General features: G+C 41.7%; 1 protein-coding gene across 1 annotated transcript in view; it reads left to right on the top strand.

Moving 5' to 3' along the window:
- NUP210 (nucleoporin 210) overlaps window positions 1–22,228 on the top strand; it is a 111,704-nt gene that overhangs the window by 41,818 nt on the left and 47,658 nt on the right. The window contains exons 13-20 of the mRNA XM_090022078.1: window positions 2,664–2,862; window positions 4,451–4,596; window positions 10,848–11,069; window positions 12,995–13,168; window positions 14,518–14,710; window positions 17,005–17,111; window positions 20,653–20,757; window positions 20,905–21,006. Coding sequence (XP_089878204.1) covers window positions 2,664–2,862; window positions 4,451–4,596; window positions 10,848–11,069; window positions 12,995–13,168; window positions 14,518–14,710; window positions 17,005–17,111; window positions 20,653–20,757; window positions 20,905–21,006 — 1,248 coding nt within the window. The remainder of the gene's footprint in view (window positions 1–2,663; window positions 2,863–4,450; window positions 4,597–10,847; window positions 11,070–12,994; window positions 13,169–14,517; window positions 14,711–17,004; window positions 17,112–20,652; window positions 20,758–20,904; window positions 21,007–22,228) is intronic.

The raw sequence follows: 22,228 nt of genomic DNA, 5'->3' as shown, positions 1-22,228 counted from the left end.
ATTCTTTAACATTAGCAAGAAACTATTAAATTAGAGCAACAACTAATAGGGTTCCAGGGGCATGTCAGCATTTGGGTTGATGTATCTATGTACATTTTTTATATAAAACTTCTGAACAATCTGAGTTTCTAGGACCTGATGCTGCCTGTTTTACTTCCAGCATGAAACCTTTAGGTTTTTTGATGGTACTTCATACAGAATGATTACTTCTGTAAATAAAAGTTGTTTATTGATTTTTTTTTTTTTATTTAATTTGTTCTTTTCAGCTGGAAGGAAATCTGAAACACAACAATCTCATATCAATACACTGTTTAAAAAGTGTCCCTTAAATATTCTGTCAGCAACATAAAATAATTTAAATCTCCCATGGAATCCCTGCTAGAGTTCTTTCTACACGTTGCTGTTACCTCCTTTCCTGCTAGATGCCACCTGTATCTGGCAGTGTCTGTAGGGGGAGAAAATGCTGAACATCTTAAAAGCTACTATATTTACCTGAGTACTAGACAAGATTTTTACGCCTAATCAGCATGGGGGGAAAAATCTCTTCATCTTAAGTTTGTATACAAGAGCGGCCTTAAATGTCTGACAAACATCACCAAATAGGGCCCCACACAGCTCACCCAGAGTCCCTCTCTCCCCCACCTTCTCTAAGCCTGGTGCATATGATTAGTGTGGCCTGAAGCTGTACCAAGTTACCCTGCCCCTCATCTGCATATAGTTTTTTTGGAGGATCCCAGGACTCATAACAAGAACACCTGGTTCCAGTCAGGAGTTGAGGGGCTAATTAGCACACAGATCCTTTGTGGGATGGTTTCTGGAGTACACACATGTGCTGAGCTGTGGGGTTGCCATGGCTTGAAACACTACGGCCTCTGCTGGTGCCCAGCCCAATGAGCTGTATGGTAAATCATGAATCTTTTGGCTTTGGACTAACGTCATTCATAGTTTATATTGTACAGAAATAGGAGCAAAAGTGCTACTTAAAAATGTGTTTATGATGTGCCAAAACTTGCAGTAGTTTCAAAAAAAGGCAACATGCATCAACTCTGGATGAATTAAGTCTATGCTTTATTTAAAAGTCAGTGTTTTCCAATTTGCCTTTCACTTCTACGTGCCCAGGGACAGTAGGTTCTGACCATAAGGAACGGGGAAGGGGCTGCAGGGGGAAGAAGTTGGGGGGAGGCAGAGGGCAACGGGGCTATGTAACCCCCAAATTTACTTTTCCTGCTATAGCAGTGGGAAGGGGACACATTCAAAGCAAATCTCCAATAATTAGATTCTCTACTTGGAAAATTATCCCAAATTTATAAAATTTCCATATAGAATCTGATTATTGGGAGGAGTCATCTTTTTGTCAGGGTCATCTTATATTTTAATACATCTGGTAGTTGTGGGGCACGGAATAGGCAGTGAATCCACAGAATGCAAACTTGACAAGTTCATGAAAAAGCTCTTCAGTCTGGTAGGGACTTGGACCAGTATGAAGGAAGGGTCTTAATTTTAGAGGATGTTTCTAAGCGCTCTCTAGGCTAGTGATTCTCTGCTATGGTGGGATACCAGGAGATCGTTTGAAAAGTGAGCATAGGTGCGAGTAGTGCAGACTCAGGCTCATCTTCACGTGGGTGCTGCTTGGTAGGGCTGTGTGAAACAGCACGGTTTCATTTTGACTTGTTTTGCCATCTTGAAGGGACAGTGTTTTGTTTTGCTGTTTCAGAGCACTGTTCCATTTCATTTAGTCAAAACTTTTTCACTGTTTCAACGTGTTTCGCTGTTTTTGCCCATAGACTATAATGGGGAATGCCTATAACTTTGTCATTTCTTTCCTGATTTGAATGAAGACAGCAAGGATGGTGGCCCTGCTGAGGCCACAAAGCCTATCAAGTTTCAAGGAGATAGGTGCAGGGGGTTCTAGGAAACTGCACCTCAATCTGTTCAGAGCAAAACTCTGTATCACTTGTAAGTGTGAAGGCACAGAGAAAGCTCAGTTCAAGCAATGCTTTTTATGCTGTTTTTCTGTCCCTCCCCCAGAGCACTGGGATTGGAAGGGACCTCAGGGAAGGATCACAGTCACCGGCCAGCTACACAGTCAATGTCAGAGCAGTCCTTCCCCCCTCTTCCCCCTCCCTCTCTTTAGTTTCTGTTTAGCTGCAAGCAAGCCTAGATTTGAAACTCAAAATGTTTGAAACGTTTCAAGTGCCCTCGTTTCATTTCAAAGCTGTTTTGAAGCCTTTCATTTCATTTGTTTCACTGTTTTGAGGTCGAAATGCATCAAAACAGCTTTGAAGTGAAACACCCGTCGAAATTTCACACAGCCCTACTGCTTGGCCCCCTTGGCAAGGAGGTAAGCACTGTAATAAATTAGTTTTTGAAATAAGGTGCCTTGCATCTTAAACAAAAAAAAAGAAAAAAGTGGAGAACCACTGCTCTTGGATGTCTTTGTGGCAGACAGACAAGCACTGAAAGTGTATAGGTAGAGCATTGTTTCCTGCCCTCCTTAGTCAGAGGAAAGTTGATTACACTGAGATGTCTTTGAGAGAGTTAAGAATACTGAGGAATTGTAGGGCAAGACATAATGACTGGGACTTAAGCCTTCCTGTCTCCATCTTCTTTTATAACTGGTTTCATGCAGCCTGTCTTACATCTTTGTTTCTTGTCTCCCTCAGGTATATGTAACTGAACCCAGTGGCATGGAGTTCACACCATGTCAAGTTGAGGCACGCGTTGGTCAGATATTAGAGCTACCCCTGAGGATTAATGGTCTAATGAATGTTGAAACCAGTGAGATGGTCACACTGAGCGACTGTTCGCATTTTGATTTAGTTGTGGAGGTAGACAACCGTGGTGTGTTCAAACCGCTTCAAGGTGATTTTAGAAAAGATGCATTTAGTTCACTTTACAAAACAGAGATGGTACGAATAGAAGTCCTTTACCCACTAGTAATTTCTGTTTCAGCAGTTGTATAGAAAATTAGCAGAGGATGTCCAACTTCAAATGAAGAGATAAAGTAGTTTGATATTTCTCTATTTTTAAAATGCCCTCTTTTTATGGAGTGGCATTTTTCTTTTTCTCTTAGCATTTCTGAGTATTCCAAAAGCTGTAACAATAAGTACACTGAAAATGCTGGCATGTGCAGACTTGCACATAACTTTACTATTTTTCCACTATTTTAGCTATAACACACCTGATTGATTCCTCACATTTAATAAATAAGCATATGAACTGTGGGCCTAATGTGAGGCAATCAGACTCTCAAATAGAGCAGATTTGACTAAGGAGTGGAACGGTCTCTTTTAATTCCATTAACCCATCTGGCCCCTGATTGTTAGTCTGTTTTTGGGAGAAGTGGTGCTGGGAACTTTTATATTTTGTCAGCAGTACCAGAACACTTCTGTTCTTAAGCTTTAAGCATTTGTTTCCTCAGGTATATTCCTAGCTATTGTTACCCATTATAGCACTTTTTTTTACTAAAGTACGGGATGTGCATCTTCCAAATTTGCCAGTAAGACTTCTGTGCCACCTGGCCAAGTCTCTTTACATTGTGTTTCCTGCCTCTAAATGAGGTAGGGCCACAGTCCTTTCTAACCATCCTCTTGTATGGCCTATAGTCTACGTGACTGTATTATAGAGCCAGACAAATTTGGATATCTGTTTGTCTGAGAAGCAGGTATTTTAAATGTCTGTATCTAATTTGCCATTGTACTGTAAAGAAAATGGTTCAGCAAAAAGGAGCGTACAATGGAAATACCTTGACCTCATCTAGCTTAAGGTTTAACACGGGCCAGGTAAAGCCGTTACACTTTTACTGATATATGTGTTTGGAAACCAGTCTATATGCATAATAGAACAGAAGTTCAGCACGCACAGACTGTTTTAAAAATGTCAGAACCCAGTCACCCCACTACCCTCACCTCAAAAGGCAAATGTGTGTTGTGTTTACTACCAATCTAAACTATAGCACTTACAGAAAACTGTGTAACATAAATCAATTCCACCTCAGGTTTTTTGAATATCTGTACCTAGCCTTAATCATTAACTTAGTGCATGATGTATTGCATACGTTCATGTAGAAAAGGGTGTCTGGACTATGTAGTTTATTTGGGCTTAGTTACAAGCCAGTTTCAATTTAAAACAGCAAGTTTAAAGTACTCTGCTAAATGAGGAAACAAATTATATTGTTCTGTGCCCTAAAGAAGAGAGCCGTCTCTTCCTTTTGAATGATCTGGAAGCAAAAGAAGTTTATGAAACAAGTGTACTTGAGTAAGGTGAAAGTTTTGAAATTGACGATAATGCATTATTGAATAAAATTAGGTGGGTTACATGTTACCTTTGTGGTCACAGGAATACATATTCTTTGAATCTTCTAAGTATATACATATTATTGTTGAGAAGCTACATTAAGAACTGTCAGCTGTTTCCAAATGTGTCTATGTGTGTTTTTTTCCTGTGACAGGGAGACTGAAGCCACTTTCTGACTATTGCAGTGGAGTCAGAGTGAAAGCTGAAGCTCAAGGATATACAACACTTGTGGTTAGTTATACGCATGGTCATGTCCACCTTAGTGCTAGCATCACGATTGCTGCTTATCTGCCACTAAAAGTAAGACTACACTTGAACATTTTATTTCATTTCTGCTCCTAAAACTTTTAAGTAACAATTCTATTGTGAAACCTGTGTGTAAAAATGAAATGATGATCTCATGATCCTGGTTTAGGTAACTGTGGCTCTGATTTAGAAAAGTAGTAAGTGCATGCTTACGTCTGAATTTACTATGGTATGATGACTGGCCCTGTGGATGTGTGGAGACCAGTGGATGTGGTATAGCTTAACTTTAACAAGAAATGCAAAACTCTAACACTCTTGGTTCAGAGATGAGACCTTTTATTAGACCAACAAAGAAATCGCAAAAAAAAGTCTTTTTCTGCAAGCTTTCGGGCATATACGCCCTTCCTCAGGCTCAGGGAAAATTTAAAGATAGTAAGAAAGTCCCCATAGGTAGAAAATAAACTTTATTTTTGCACAGAGGAAGCTGAAGGTGGAAGTTCCTCTGGGTCCATGAGAGTGTCTTAAGACACTCTGTTATCCAGAGGACTGCTTTTGTTCAATATCTTCATCAATGACCTGGAAGATAGGATGGAATGTACCCACAGCAAGTTAGCAGATGACACCAAGCTGGGGGAAGTAGTAGATATGCTGGAGGTTAGGACTATGATTCAGAGAGACTTGGACACACTGGAGGCCAAAAGAAATCTCATGAGGTTTCATAAGGAGAAATACCAAGTCCTGCACATAGGACGGAAAAATCCTATTTAGTCTGGAGAAGAGAAGACTGAGGTGGGATTTAATAACAGCCTTCAACTACGTGGAGGCTGGTTTAATAGCAGCCTTCAACTGCCTGAAGGCTGGTTCAAAAGAAGATGGAGCTAGACTGTTCTCAGTGGTGTCAGATGACAGAACAAGGAACAATGAGCTCAGGTTGCAGAAAGGGAGGTTTAGGTTAGACATTAGATGAAACTTTCTCACCAGAAGAGTAAGAACCACTGGAACAAGTTACCCCAGAGAAGTTGTGGAATCTCCATCCTTGGAGGTTTTTAAAATTCATCTAGACAAAGCCTTGGCTGGGATGATCTAGTTGGGGATGGTCCTACTTTGAGCAGGGGTTTGAACTAGATCTCCTGAGGTCCCTTCTGGCCCTCGTGTTCTACGGTACTGAAAGACATTTGATTTCTCTGCTGACATTTATATCTTGTGAAGTTTTTCTTTTTCAGGCGTCTGCTTAAACAGTGTTTAAGGAAATTGATAGTATACTGTAGCGGGTTAGTGCAGGGATGCCCAACCTTTGGCCTCATGGACCAGATCAGTGGTGTGCAGTCAGTCCACAGGCCTAATCAACATGCCTGCCAGCCTGACCACGGCCTTATCTGGTGCACACCCACTGAGCCTGGCCCCACATACTTGCTGAGGCCCCATGCTAGATCATGCTTGGAGCCCTGGCCCCGTGCACAGAACTATAGTACTTGGCCCATCAAGGAAATCCAGTGGCAGGGGAGCAATAGCAGTGTTAATTGCCATTTCTCCCCCACAGCTAGATTTCAGGACACCTAGAAAGCTGTGCAGGCTAGGTAGACATGGTTTCATGTGCTGGAAGTTGAGTACCACTGAGAGAGTGCATTTTTTCCACTTCTTCCTAGGCTGAAAATGAGTTTGTTGCAGTAATCCATTTTTGAAGTTGTGTAGCAAAACAATAACATTTAGAAAGGACAGTTCTCTGCTCAAGAAAAGGTACAGCATAGTAGATCTTTCAGAAGCAAATATGGAAACCACAGTAAAGAAACAAGGGCTGTGCACTGTAGATCTCAATAAAAGCAATATGAAATTATGGGAAATGAGAAGATGCTATGAGAAGCAAATGAAGAAGGTGTGCAGTTAAATGGTATCTCCTTCACAGAATTTTATAAATAGACTTGGACTTCACAATCAGTTCATGAAATCATTCAGGACATGGATATACTTTTTCTTCTCCAAAACATAGTTGTTTGGTTAATTAGTTACTACTCAGTTCACTCTGATATGAGGGTGTGGGAAGCTCAGAGCCTTCAAAGATTCAAACTGGCTTTTTAAAAATAATTAACAATTGGCCTAATAAACTAGTAATGAGAGCAGTCACAAGTGCATGATCACAGCAGCAAAGAAAGGCAGGCCTGTCTTATTACAGTTCCTGTCACAGTGCACAAACCTGTTCCAGTAAAAGTTCTGTTAACCAGCATCTTACAAACCAGCATGCTCAATTAACTGGCATGCTGGGTTGTAAGAGAAAGTGAAACCAGAAGTGCCCACTGTGGCACTACCGGTTTCTCAGGGCCCCCACAGCCCAGGGCAAAGCAGCTTGTGCTGCCAAGTCCCCATGGCCCGGAGGCATAACAGACTGTGCGGGGTCTACCTCCCTGTCCTGCGGGGCCCACAGGAGGGATGGCAATGCCGCGGGAGGGGCAGTGGGATGCCCCAGATGCGGCAGGAGAAGCAGCAGCCTGGGCCGCTCAGTTAACCGGCATATTTTGTTATCTGGCATCCCCCATTCCCGGGAGATGCAGGATAACAGAGCTTTCACTGTATTTGGCAAAAAGCCTTGCAAAAAATAAAAATGTTTTCATTGGTGGACAGATGACAAAGCAAAATGGGACAATAATAGGGCAGTGCAAAGCTTTGGTAGTTGATTCAATTCTGAGAAGATTTGGCCTGATTCAGAGACTGAATCTCTGAATCTGAATCCTAATCGAATCAGCAGACCAAGTAAAAGTTCTGAATTGATTCAAAGCATCTGAATTAATTCAGAAAAGATTTGGCCACTTCAAAGATTTGGCCATAGACTAAACACGCAGCTGAGACAGCTGCCTCCAGCTGGTAAATCTGTTGGGGTTGGGGGAGAAGGGAGGGAAGGGGTGTGGGGTTGGAGGGATTGGGGCTGGGGCAAGCTGCCCAGCTGTGGTGGGGGGCAGGGGGCAGGGGGCACGGCATTGCTGGGAGCGGGCACTCTGTCCTGCTACTGCTTGTCCACCTGGGGTGGGCTGCGGGCATGGCTCACTCCAGGCAGAAGTGAGCAAGTGGCAGCAGGGCATAGCCCCCACTCCAAGCACTGCTGCACCTGCTTTGCACATCAGCTGGCAAGTGGTGACAGGGCAGAGCCCCCGCTCCCAGCACTGATGTGGTCGTGGCAGCGCTGGGAGCAGGTGCTATGCCCTGCCACTGCCCCGAGTAAGCCATGCCTTCACAGCACTGACTGGGCAAGCAGCAGCAGGGCATAGCCCCCACGGCTCTCCTTGCTGGGGCAGAGGCAGGCACAGCTAGAGGAGCCACAGGAGAAGCCCCAGTGGCTGCCCCATCCCCCACCCAGCCCAGCCTCCCGGAACTTCAAAAAAAAAGGAAAAGAGCCCCGCACTCACTGGTTCTGGCAGCAGTGACTGGGGGCCTCTGAGGACTTGTGGCAGGGCTCCCCCGGGCAGCAGGGATCTCCCCACCCCCTCCCGCTTGGCACCTGTGTGGCAGCTCCCCCATGGCACGGGTGTGGTGCGGCTTGGCAGGCTACTGCTGTGGGGCAGCTGCCACAGGGGTGTCAAGTGCAGGGAGGGGGTGGAGGGAATCCCCACTTCCCCTTGCTGCATAGCGTGGGGGGGTGGGCTCTGCCATGAGCACCTGGAGGCCCCAATCACCACTCCTGCAGCCAGTGAGTACAGGGCTTTTTTTAAGTGCCAGGACTAGGCGGGGGTGGGGCTGAGCAGGGCAGCCATGGGGGCTTCTCCTGCAGCTCCCCCGCCCAGCCGAAGGAGCTTCCTGGCTATGCTTGCCTCTCCCCGGCCACTCTGAATCGGCGCCAAATCTCCCAAAGCTGATTCAGCCAGATCAATTCAGGACAGTGATCTGAATCTCTGAATCAAATCACTGTCCTCCGAATCCAAATTGAATCCTTCCCTATTCGCACAGGCTTAGAAAATAAAATCCTGAATTGAAGGGCAGTACTGAGCAATACAGTGCAATGACTTTAGCCTCATAATTAGTAATGAAATACTGATATCAGACAAGGTAAGGCTGGTATGTCTTAGTATAGTAAAATTTTTGGCTTCTGGAATCAATAATTTTTCCTTAAAATCCCAACAGTCTGAATACTGGGACCAATTTGGCTAAAGTGGAATTGCATTATAATCAGTTGTGACTTATTCTACTCCAATCTGGCTTAAGTTGAATAGTTAAAAGACAAAAGTGGTCCTTTGTCTCATCCCCTGAACATTTCCTCTCTTCTGCCAGTATTCATCCCATCTTTTTTATTATTAGAGTCCTTTATGCCAATTTAATTTATAAAATATTCTTGTTCAATTGTGAATACTACATGAGCTAAAATCAAAGCACAATATAGTATTACAGAACAAAGAGGCTATGGGTTTCAGAAATAGTAACACATACATATGATAAATAAGGTACGCTATTGGAAACTAAAGATGTAACGCAACACTCATGCAGGTAATATATTCAAGAATTAAACTGACATGTAAGAGTTCAAACAAGTAAATATAGAGCTTATATTAAAAGATGTCCACTGAGCTGGGAAAAGTTACATTCATCGAAGACAGCATTTCATTTCTTGGTGTTGAAGTATGGAGTGAGATTATAAAATGGAATGTACCAGGTTTGGGGACAGAAGCAATAAACAGAGCTTGTACCAGATCAAAGAAGCTTCCTCAAGAAGAGTTCTTTGTATATGTTTCAGACAACCTGAGCTGTCAAAAAATATTGAGACATCATGAATGTAATAAAAGATCTTCTCTCATTAAGACTGAAATCTGCAAAAATGTTTGAGCTTGTTATATTTCAGATAAAAAAACTAATTCCTCCTTCCATAGGCAATAAAATGACTGGCAGGTAGAGAGTCAAAGAATAGATCCTTTTAGGATTATTAAATGCATCCTGACTAACAGTTCCTGGCCTCTTATTTAGCTACCAGTGTCAAAGACTTTGAAAATCACCATTTTATGGTATTTTTGAAACTGTGATTTCTGGTCTTCAGAATAATAAGTTCACTGTGGTGGGTTGTTGTTAGTTTTTTGGGGGTTTCTTTGGGGAGGGTGAGGGAGTTGGATGAGATGTCACATGAACTGGTCCACAGAATAAAGAAGAGTGAAAGGTCTTATCACAGAAGAATGAACAAAAGCCAACAGCGTAAATTATTTAATCCCACATTCTTGGCAACACATGAAAGTTTATGGAAAAAGCATAACCTGTGAGGTAGAGTAAAAACAGCCCAGAAGAACAATGCCTGCCATTAATAATTGTGTTTCCACATGGTCCTAGAAAATATTGAGTACCAGCCCTTTACCTGTAAATCCAATATATACTTAAATGAGGTTGTAAAACACTTGAAACAAATTATTGTTTACATATTACAAATGTTGGAGCAGTTTCTATGTAAATAAACATCACAGGCAGTCCCATTGAAGTCAATGAGATGGTGGCACAAGATTTATTTACTTTTGTGATATATATGCCGCCACTCCCAACAGAACAACTCAACAGGACTACTAGATCATCAAAATAAAACAGAGATCTGCTAAACAGCACCTCAGGCCAGCTTTGTTTGATAAATGCCTGCCTAAATAGGATACTCTTGCAGTGCTTCTGAGAGATGTCCAGGCTCAGGCTTTGGTAGATCTCAAGAAGGGAGGGGGTTCCAGAGCTGAGGAACAGTTGCCAAGCATAATCTCCCATGCATTTTTGCCAGGATGTACATTACTGTTTAATTCGGCATAATATTCCTAGGAAGTCTCACTTCAAAACTTTGATTTTCATTCAGTAGTGTAAATAAACATATAAAGTGCAGATTCTGGAAAACATTTCTATTTGTTAGATAACTGTCAAGTTGGAGAATTCAGAAGTTAGAGGATGTAATTCTGACCCTTTTTAAGCCATTTTCTTCAGTGGCTCTAGGGCCCACCCAGCATCTCTCTTTTTTTTTTTGCCTTGGAGTCAGTCAGTTTTGCCTTTTACTGAAGTCAGTAAAAGGAGAACTTGATTATCAGCTACTGGAGATTTTTCTTCAAACTGTTGGGATTCTGTGGATATTAATAATGCTAGAGAAAGAATTAATTTACTTTTAATGATCTGTTTTAGTATTCCTGTGTTCTTAACCAGCCTTTATTTTTTTTTAAGTTTTTTATAAAGCTTTGGACAAATAGTAGCTTCAAGAAAATAATCAGATGGTTGCCATTTCCACTAGGAATGATAAAATGTCACACAAAGTAAATCACAGTATAACACGTGTTTTAATATGTATGTTTGTGACTATATCCTTTGTTCATTTGCAGACTATTGATCCTCCTTCAGTTGCCTTAGTAACATTGGGTTCTTCTAAAGACATGTTATTTGAAGGTGGACCCAGACCATGGGTGCAAGAACCTTCAAAATTCTTCAGGAACATCACTGCTGAAGATGCAGGAAGCATTAGTTTATCCTTATTTGGGCCTCCTACATCTCGAAATCATTTCCAGCATTGGGTTAGAGTATTTTGCAAAAGCCTAGGAGAGCAAGTAAGTGCCTTAAGATATTTATGGCTTGTTGTTTCTTTCCCCCCATCAAGTCCACAGTCAAGGCAATTGAGAAAATACCGGATTGATTTATGATGAAGAAATCTAGCCTCCAAATGATGAGTGGTTGCTGTAATAAGTCAGTAAGAAACTTGACTAAGTAATTTTTAAGCATTTTTTAATCTGATGCCAGTCTTGAGAGCTAAGCATTTTTTATAAATATTTTATAAAGAAATGGGGCTCTTTAGTTTGGAAAAGCGCAGATCAGGGATGATCTGATGGCCACCTATAAGTCTGTCAGGGGTGACCACCAGGATCTGGGGGAATGTTTGTTCACCAGAGCGCCCCAAGGAATGACGAGGTCGACCTGTCAAACTACTGCGAGACTGTTTCAGGCTGGACATAAGGAAGAAGTTCTTTACTGTCCGAGCCCCCAAGGTCTGGAACAGCCTGCCATCGGAGGTGGTTCAAGCACCTACAGTGAACATCTTCAAGAGCAAATTGGATGCTTATCTTGCTGGGATCCTATGACCCCAGCTGACTTCCTGCCCTTTGGGCGAGGGGCTGGACTTGATCTTCTGAGGTCCCTTCTAGCCCTAATGTCTATGAAATCTATAATTATAATGGTTTACTATATTGTGAAGCTGAATATATCTTATCATTATTATCAGTTATTAAAAAGATACATTCAACAGAAATTGTTATGACTTACTTGCCATGAATAAGATTGTTGCAACAGGCTAGGAACAGACTGCATTTATCTGGCACAAACAAAGATGTGACTTTGTTTGTCACAGAATAGAAATGCCCTGGGATTAGTATGTACAAACATTGCCCTTCCAGTTGGAATTTAGTGCTCAGCTAAATGTAGTGACATGTTTTTTGCCATTGATTCAGTGATGCAAACCTGGGACAACCATTCAGACCCGCTTTCAGATGTTTCAGGGCAAGCTTTGCACTTATCCTGTGAGCCAGCTTAAGTTTTGTCCCAAGAAAATAGAAATGGAAGTCTGAATGAATATTCTTTGTCCTGGGATAAAATGGTTTATTCACATTTCAGTTCTGGACCAAGTTAAATTGGAGTCCAAGTACTCTTGCTAATGTTCAGGTATTATTCAGGTACACTGCTTTAATATTGTAGGTTCAGGTGGTCAGCTCATGATTGCATTCACTGACAAGGTTTCATCATTTCTTGTTTCTCCAGTATGTAGTAGAAGAGAATTTCCTTGCTTGACAAAACTGCAAGATACGTACGACATCCATGTTTGGCCTGAATTTTGGCTATCCATCTAAGGATCTTTCAAGGGTTATCCACTACAAAATGTAGTTGACAAACTGCTTGGCTGACATTCCCAGTGAACACCACACAAAATCTAATTCAGGTCCAAAATCAACAAGTTCTTGTTATTTCAGAATGTAATTATTCTGACTGACTGTTAGTTACAGAAATGCACACGTCTAAATCATATTGTGATCATAGCGCACATCAGTGGATGGGACTGATAAAGGCTGGCTATAGGCAGCAAACAAGCAGAAGGCCTGAAGTGCCTGAGCTTATGTCAAGCTGTCAAGGGGAAGAAGTGGGAAGAATGAAAAAAACAAAGTTTTTAGAGCTACTAAAATGTCTACAGGAACTCCATGTCTGTTGGTTTCCCTTTCTGTAGCAGGATGATCCTAGACAGCTGTCTTCAGAAGCGCTGGAAACTGCGTTCTGTTGTACTGTAAGGTTGATAACAACTCTGAATAGGGAATGACAGTTTGTTTTATAGTAGTCTAGAACTGCTTTTAAAATACATGTATCCTCAATTTCATGTCTGTAGTGGATATGGAATACTATTGGAGAGTGAACTTTGTGTCAAAAAAAATTGAAATATCTGAAATAGGGTACTTTCTCTCACTAGTTCTTCCCTTTCATCTGTCCTGTACAGGTTATTGCCTTAACAGTTGGAAATAAGCCCACCATTACCAACCCTTTCCCAGCTGTTGAACCTGCTTTTGTGAAGCTTATTTGCACTGCCCCTTCTCGACTCACTTTGACTCCAGTTTATGCAAATCCTCAGCTTGATCTTTCCTGCCCTTTGCTGCAACAGAATAAGCAAGTGGTAAGTTTGAGGGGAGAAACAAAAGGAATGATGTTATGCTCCTTTCATATTTTGGAAACAAAATTTCACTTCCACATAGATTCCCACACTGAACATTTAAAGACTATAAGAGCAATGTTAATGAGCCCTACTATTTTGACCAGGGCAAGTTCTGCAAACAATCTCTCCATGTTCAACAGTGGTAAACACAAGAAACTGTATGGAAAAACTGAAGTGTTTGAATATGGGATTTATACTGGGCCAATAAGGATGCATATGCAAAAGATTGTGTATCATACTTGCTGATCCCAACTCCCAAGTGCCAGTCAGAGGATTTGTGTGTGGTGGTGCATAAGATTTTACATAAGGACAGAAATTCCCTATTGTACCCTCACTGTACGTTGCTCTGAATAGGGTTTCTGACCATTTTTTTCTCTATCCATCTATTTTTCTTATAATGACCCCTAATTTTTATTGTTGTTTGTTACATCCTGAATGTTTAAATCAAAATGTAAGTCAGACTTTTAAAATAAAAATAAATGAATGTATGTTCCCAACAACTATTTCTGAGAAGAGTAGCTGGTTCTCAGACTATCTGATTCTAATCTAAATAGTCTAAGTTTTTCCTCCAAGTCTAAGAGTTTTGATTTTACACTGTGCATGCATTCACACATGTATCTAATTTGTATGGATGTAAACACTCTTTTATATGTATGAATACCTATATATGTACATGACTGAGTGTGTTACACATGCAATTTACTCAGAGACTTTTATATAAAATCCATATATGACCCACATTTATGTAATGGTTATTTCAGTAGTAAGACTATAAGATTCTTGAATCCAAATGAGATCAATCTTCTGTACCCTTCCTAAATATGCATTATTCATTTAACTATAGCATATCATCAATCATGTATACAAAATATTCTACTTCTGCAAAATATTAATAAAGCTTGCTTTAATGTGCAATTTTAAATATTTTCATTTAAAAAGATTTTTTTAAGCAATGATGTGGGATATATAGTTTGTGTTATAAATCAGTCTTGGCATTAGTTGTTGTCAGCAACTCCACAGGCTTCCAACTTGCTCTTTAATATTATTAGTATCCTTTGCAAGATGTATAATCCTGAAATATTTCCTATGGGTAACAGCAGTATCTTCAGATATATTTCATTTTTTAGACTCTGAAAGACTACAGTGTCTAATGAACACCCTCTTGCTGACAAAAGGAACGTTAAAATATAGTCTAATATGGCTTTTCATTGGTGGCTGGTTTTAATCGACATGGAAACATCTGAAAAATCAAAGAGGTTCTACCATCTCTTCAGTTTACAATTCTATTCATTTATTTATATATTTTTCAGGTTCCTGTTTCAAATTATCGCAATCCAGTATTGGATTTAGCTGTTTATGACCAACAGGGGATTAAATTTGATAACTTCAGCTCACTTGCTATAATCTGGGAATCAACAAAATTTTCCTTGGCCAGCATTGAACCCAGCATGCCATTGGAGCTGCAACTGAAAGAGGATGGAATTGGTCAGAAGAAAATGCATGGTACAGATCAGCTAAAATGATATGCTCTGTTTGGAGGAAGATCAGATTAACAGCAATTGGGGGTGCTTTTGTTAGAGTTAGGGAAATTAAGTTCCATATAATCTAACATACAAATTTTTCAGTCATTTTTTTTCCATCTTGTTTTCTAGGTTGGTGTGAAATTTCTCTGAACAAAATAAGTAGAAGAGACACTAGCACTGTAATGTTTTACCTCCTCTTTTCTTCTGCCCTGTAACCTGATTTAACAAGGCTTTCCTGTCAGAGCAGGTAGTGGGTGGGACTGAAACTTAGTAGAGGATCACAGGATTAGAAGAGGCCTCCTGGGGGCTATTAAGTCTAGTTCCTGTGTTCACAGGAAGTCATTAACCTACAGGCTGACTCGGCAGCATAGGGCTGGTCTGTACACAAGACCCTGCATGCAGGGTCAATTTGCAGGTTAGATTTAGCACAGGGTCAGTGCTCAGGGTCAGTCCATAGGCAAGATCTGGCATGCTAGCCCAGCCCTGTGGACAAGATCCAGCTGCAGAGTGACCCCATGCACTGGCCCAGCCATATGCTGGCAAGATCCTAGTGCACAGGAACATATCAGTCAGCCTGCCAGGCACCCTATGGATCTGGAAATTTGGCAGCATAGAAGCAGCAATTAATGCTATCACCATTCCCTTGCTGCCAAATTTCCAGACTCTTGGAAAGCTCCACGGGCTAGATGATATTGTTCTGCAGGCCAGAGATTGAGCACCACTGACCTAAGGAATCCCCATTGCCACTACAAACTTTCAACTTCTTCTTCCTTACCCTCAACTTCAAAACACCAAAAATGCCCTACAGAGTGCTGAAGGCAAATGCAGTGAGTTTAGAACACTGCTAGTGCTGTGGAACTCTAGTGACAGGGAAGTAGCTGGTTAATATATGCCCTGCAATTTCTAGGAGAAGCACTCATCACCCCTGCTACAGAAAAAGGCAAAAACTCCTAAGGCCTGTGCCCATCTGGTCTATGGAAACAGTTTCCTCCTTTACCCTATATTTGATGATTGGTATGACCGAGCATGAGAGAGACAATCTTTAGCCAAGAACCTTTGTAATGTCTTAAGTTTCAACCGAAAGATCTGAGTGCTTCAGTCTAAAATGTCAAACCTTAGATGTGATCGATATCCCAGTGCCTCAGGGTTAGGTGAACCCCCGTCCCACAAGAAGCTTGTAGCATTCATGGGATAGCAAGGGAACTGTGTGGGAATTACTTCCTTGTCTCATCTGGCAACCAGAAAGCCCTGAGACATGGGATTACTAGGTATATTCCACTACAAATGCTACCTTTTATTCCATACCCCAGGGACTTGAAACATGATTCCACACCACCCACAAGGAGTTGGTATATCCATACTCTCTGCCCATACCATCCTTTACATCAGGGATTTTCAACCTCTTTTAACAAGTGTACACCTTCTGTGTCATGTACCCCTTTATTTTTTCTTGTTTTTAATGGGGGGGGGAGCAGATGGAGTCCCCCACAATGAGGGAGGGCGTGGGGCAGGGGCAGGCACTGCACAGCCAGGGCAGAGCATGGGACAGAGCCCTGAGCCACTCATCTGGGGGGGTTTGGGGAGTGGGGGTGGCTCCCACAGCTGCACGCACCCAGGGAGGGCTTGGGGGATGTGTGCCCCCCGATCTGCGTGCGGGACAGGGTCAGCTGCCACTGCGAGCTGGGGCCGAGGCAGCGCTGAGCTGTTCCTGGTGGGTGTGTTGGGCTGGGCTGGGCTTGTGACAGGCAGCAGTGGTGTTGGGAGGGAAGCTATGGGGTGGGGGCTGCTGTTGCTCCAGAATTTGATGTAGCACCCCTCCTCTCTCGCCCCCAGCCGGGCTACACTCCTGGCTGCCTGTGTGCTCTGTTGTAGCTGCACACACTCAAGAAGCATGTATCGGTCACATTATCGGCCACATCAGTTCTGTGTACCCCCTACAACCTTTTTAAGTTTCCCGTAGGGGTACATGTACCCCTGGTTGACAACCATTGCCTTACATGGATCTTTAAGACTGAACTGAATAAGCTTAAGTGCTTAGCCCTCACCCCTCCAAAACCAAACTGCTCTGATGATAGAAATAAATAAATTTAGACTAAAAATTAGATTATAGCCAGTTTGTAGCCATTTAATCTTATGCTAGTATTGTTTTCAACATAAAAATCTTTTCCCCTTACCCAGTATTTACTTAATTTTTAAAGAGTGATTCCATCCATTTTCAACACCTGTTATATGGAACTCTTCTTGTTGTAATCTCTTACTCTACTTCTGTTTCAGGTTTGCAAACTGTCCTTGTTCATCATGAGTCTGGAACAGCTGCTGTCTCTGCTACTGCAACAGGATACCAGCAGTCTCATCTCAAGGCAGCTAAAGTGAACATACCGGTACTTTGAATTATAATTTTCTCCCTACTTTTTCCATTATGCCTAATGTCAGCTTCCCTATGTAATAATTTCTTAAATGCATTGTGCATAAGTAATTTAAATATAAGTATCTTCTGAGCTTCTTCAAAAGAAGATCCACATCACTAATTTTTATAATATTCCCCTTTGTCTCTATTGTTAGTTATTCATCCACTTTAAATATAAGTTTCTTCGTTACCTGGAAAAGGGAATTACAAAGAATTTTATTTTATTTTGTGTTGGCAATGGTACAGCTCTATTAGTTGTCGTTCACTAAAGCTACCCTGTGCTTGGTAAAGCTGTCAATGAAAAAATAAGCACATTTGTGATTTAGTTGCAAAATAAAGGAGAGATTCAGTTTACATTTTTGATTCACTAGTCATCCCCCGGCTTGTGAAAGCTGGGTTCTGATTAATATCCTATAGTTTGACTTCATTCGTGTTTCTAAAAGCAGTGGGGTTGTTTATCTGAAGAGTATCTGCCATGTACTTAGGCAAGATATCCAATATGTAAAAAATAAAAATAAAAAAATAAAAATAAAAGTTGTCCCTGTCCTAACATACTAATCTGTGCAGAGACGGACAAGAGTGGCAGCAAACAGTGCTGGTAAATGATGAAGTCAGAATTAAATTAGTGCCATTGATTTTTTTAAACCAGTGTGTGCTCAAACTGGAGAGGGGCATTTCCCTGTGGGACAGACTAAATTACACAGTAAACTAACAATTAAAAATATCATGCTTTACAAATCAGTTTTTGAGCTACAATACTCATTTAAAATAGAAAGAGTTAGAAGGGCTTTGTGGTAATTTTTCCCTCTAAATCTTTAAAAACCATGTTAAGCGCTTGTGTGACCATAAGACTCAAGCAAAGTTTAGAATTTATTGCCCAGGAGACTAAAGTCGTCTTAATTCAAAAATGATACAAAAATGAAGTTGCAGTAACAAATGGACAGCAGCTTTGTGGAATGTTCTAACCCCTTTTTGCCAGCATTTTCCATCCCTGGACTTTGAGGGTCAGAATTTTTTTGAAAGATAATGTGAATTACTATTCAGTCTTCATATTTCATACTTGAGGCTGCTAGCAAAGATGCCAGTCAGCTGGTTTTTTTATGTAACGTGGATACATGCTCACGCAAGAATTTGACCAGAACTATCAATTCTTGGGAGCCATCAGAATAGTAATGACTATTGTTTACTATTAACCACAAGTGGTTTTAAATAATTGACATAGTGGCTTACCGCCACCTCCTCCCCTGCTCTTCCGAGTTATGCAGTTCCTCTTCTGTTATGTCTTTAAGGCAGGGGTGGGCAAAATACAGCCTGCAGGCCAGATCCAGCCTGCCAAGCCATCCTATCTATGCAGGGCCCCTAAAAAATTTAGAAAATTAATATTTATCTGCTCCTGGCTGCCTGTCAAAGATGACAGGGAAAGCTGGCGGCAGGACTAAGCAGCCCAGCAGCAAGGCCCTCCCAGCTCCACCCCAGCCCACTCTACCTTCTCCCCCTCCCCCAACCAGAAACTTCTACCCGGTAGAAGCTTCTGGCCTGGGACCAGGGCTGTTTCTGCCTCCCTGCACCAGAGAGGGAAATTCAGATAAGACAGTGGTGTCCAGCTTTTTTGAATGTGGGGTTGGATCATGAACATTTTATCACCCAGTGGACCGGGTGGTGAATATGGCAAGCCATATTCAGAGACCTCACAGGAAGCAGTATCACATCAGGAAGTGATGTCACGTGACCTTTGACACCAATGAAGTTGCAGGAAGTGACAATGAAATGGGTCTGGAAATGTGGTTTAAAATCCAAAACAAAAAAAAATATAAAAGCATCAATGAAATAATACCAAACATTTGACTAAAATAAACGCTTTCGCATAATGCACAATGAAAGAAGCATAATGTAAGTCGACAGATCAAATGTGGAAAAGATATCAGCCAGAGTGGAAACGAATCAAAGGTGGAGGGATGTGTTTCGGCGGGAGACACCTGCACAGTGCTTTGCAGCCTCTGTCGCTCGCTGCCTTGCAGGGGGCGGGCGGGGAGGGAGGAGGGAGCAGGGGCTCCTCAGTGCATCCGAGAGGCTGCGAGAGAGACTTGCGGCTCAGCTGGGCATGGCCACAGCTGCAGCCAGGCGCAGGGCAGGGCAGGGCGGGAGGAGCTTTGGCCCTCCTAATTGATTCCCTGGAAGTGCAAGCCAAGGAGTTATACGCCTCCTTGGCTCCTGTTTCTGCAGCCTTTATACCACTTTCTTTGCCCTTAAGCTTTCCTGGGCTTCCCTGTTCAGCCAAGAGTGCTTCTTGGCCCCTTTGCTCTTTTTTATGCGCAATGGGATTGTCTCCTTCTGTGCCTGTAGGATCTCTCCCTTGAGGAATAACCACCCTTCCTGGACTCCCACTTCGCCAATGCTCTTGAGCTTTAACACCTCGCTAACTAATCTCCTGAGCACACTGAAGTTAGCCTTTCTGAAATCTAGCACTTCAGCCCTTCTGGTTAGTTTACCTACCTTTCGCCAGATAGTGAATTCAGTCAATCAATGGTCACTGTCCCCTAGGTTACCGTGTACCTGCAGATTCCCCACCAGGTCATCCCCTGTAGCAAACACCAAGTCCAGCAAGGCATTTTCCCCTAGTGGGATTGTATACCTTGCATTAAGTGGAGGTCCTGTATGCAGGTTAAAAACCTTTCTATGTGAGCGGTTAGATTTGGCTGACTGCTCCTCACAGCAGATGTCAGGGTAGTTTAGGTCACCCATGACAACCATATCTCTTGACTGTATGACTTCTGAGAGCTGTCTGGAGAATTCCCGGTCTAGCTCATCCTCCTGGTCTGGCGGTCTGTAGTGGACCCCCTCTACCAGGCCCCTTGCCCCCTGACCCACAGTACCTCGGTTTGGCCCTCCTCTGATCCCACCTTGATTATAAAGGAGGTTCTTCTCTGCTCTTCTCTATTCTTCTCTGTATTGTGCAAAATAATGTAATTGAGTTGAATTGCTGTGCTATACTAACTTGCTTTGAAAAACATAGCTTTGCATTTTTCCTTTTTAAGTTATTTAGACCAAATGGTAGACTTGTAGCTAATATGTATTAGTTCTGTAGTTGGGTAATTGGGCATTTCTTTTGCAATACTGACAATACTGAAAAGCAAATCTTGAAAATAACAAAAAGACTGAAAATGTATTTAAATAAAATGCAATATAACATCAGATTTCCAGTATATCTATGATCATCTCATAGCCAACATGTTTATGTTAATTAATCCTGTCTGGCCTGTGTTCTTTGTCTTGGCCTTTTGGGCATAATACAGAATACATGCATGCATAGATCACCCTTTATATACATAAAACATGTTGTAACCACCAAATCTGTACCTTGATCCTTTGGAGACTTTCTGTTACTTAATATCCTGATCTGTCCTTGTCCATTTACACAAGTAGATGTCCCATCTTTTTTCACACACACATATGGCTTGTGCTCTAATCTGACTTTTAATTTACATTTAATCAGTGGGCTGAATTATTTCTTTCAGTATGAACCTCTTTTGCCCGTATCTGCCACTATTGAGCTGATACTTGTAGAAGATGTGAAAGTGAGTCCTAGAGATGTCACAGTTTACAATCACCCTGATGTCAAGGTATGAATCTTCAAATTAATTTAATCTTGTGGGTAGGGGCAATGTCATGAATGACTCTCTTGTACTTTAGCATGCATACACACCAATATTTCAATATACTGAACAGAAGTCATGTCTGTTGCATGGTGTTTTTTTTCCTTTTTGCAGGCAGAGCTACTCATCAAAGAGGGTTCTGGATATTTTTTCATAAACACCAGTGCTATAAACGTTGTAAAAGTGGCTTATGATGAGGCTCGAAGTGTTGCTTTGGTAAGTAGAATTATTTGTTCTTATTTTAATGATCACTCTAGTGCAGTGGTTCTCAACATTTTTTTTTACCGTGGCCTGGTGGGAGTGGGACAGGTCATGCAGAGCCAGCTGCCTCCCTCTCAAGGCTCCCCTCCCACCCAGCTTTAACCCCAGAAGCTCAGCTGTGACCCCAGAAGCTGCTCGCCTGGGTGGACAGACAGGGCTCTGAGTGGGGGCTCGTGCTAGAACCCCGCAGCCCGTTGGTTGGGAACCTCTGCTCTAGTGGTGTACTGTGGTACAGTGAGCATGTCTTTTTTAATGTACTTTCAACAAGTTTTGAGGATGAGGCAAGTGCTTGTTAAGGGATTCTACAGATCTTTTGATTTGTATCCCTGCTGGTTCCTTTTGATTTTCTACTAAAACACCTGTAATAAGTTACAGTAAATGTATGAACAATGGCTGGCACACAGCTCTTCTCTTATTGTCTGGATAGGAAACTGTACAGAATTTTAAAGGACATGAGAGAAAACCTTAGTTACCATTCCACAGTAAATGGTCTTCATAAGAAGCGTGTTTTAGGAGCTCTCATAGTGCAGGTGTTTTGCCTTTGCTAATTTGTTTTTTGAGCCAATAAAAATGTAAGTTCAAACAAGCAAGATGTATATGAACAGGAAGTAACTTTTCCTAATGTAAGTCAGACTTTCCTAATGTAATGTACATTTTTTTTATTTCCTTGTATTTATGTGTTTTTGAGGTTTTCTGGAACTCCGGTTACAGTGTAAAGCTGGGGTTTTCAAATGTGTTCATAATCAGCTTCATTCTGTTCCTTTTAAAAGTCAATAGGTGTTTAACTGAAATAGAAGAAAAGTTAAGCCAACACAGTGTTTTTTATATATCCCAAATGAAAGATTCCCCATGGAAAGGTGTCCTGAGTGTACTTCATGAATCTTCTGGTCTTTCCAAAAGAAAAGCTGTGTCAAGATAGGTGCTTTGTGCACAATCTGAAGAGTGAGTTAATAGTATAGTAACAAATAAAAAGCCTCAACTCTGCAAACACCTGTTTGTTGCCAAGAGCAGTCGGATTAAATTAAGCATATGTAGATAAGAGGAGATCTGTCTCCTGAACTGCAGCATCATATTTTGAGATATTTTATTAGGGTCTGCAGTCATTCAGCGTAGAAATACTGTACCGGTTCCATACTGTCATTAACCACAAGTCATCCAAAAGGCCAAATTGATTCAT

The sequence above is a fragment of the Crocodylus siamensis genome, chromosome 11 (assembly GCF_052110815.1).
Source record: "Crocodylus siamensis isolate JL-2025a chromosome 11, ASM5211081v1, whole genome shotgun sequence".
NCBI classification, from domain to species: domain Eukaryota; kingdom Metazoa; phylum Chordata; order Crocodylia; family Crocodylidae; genus Crocodylus; species Crocodylus siamensis.
The sequence above is the reverse complement of the archived record's forward strand: the minus strand, read 5'-3'. Positions and strand labels throughout refer to the sequence as shown.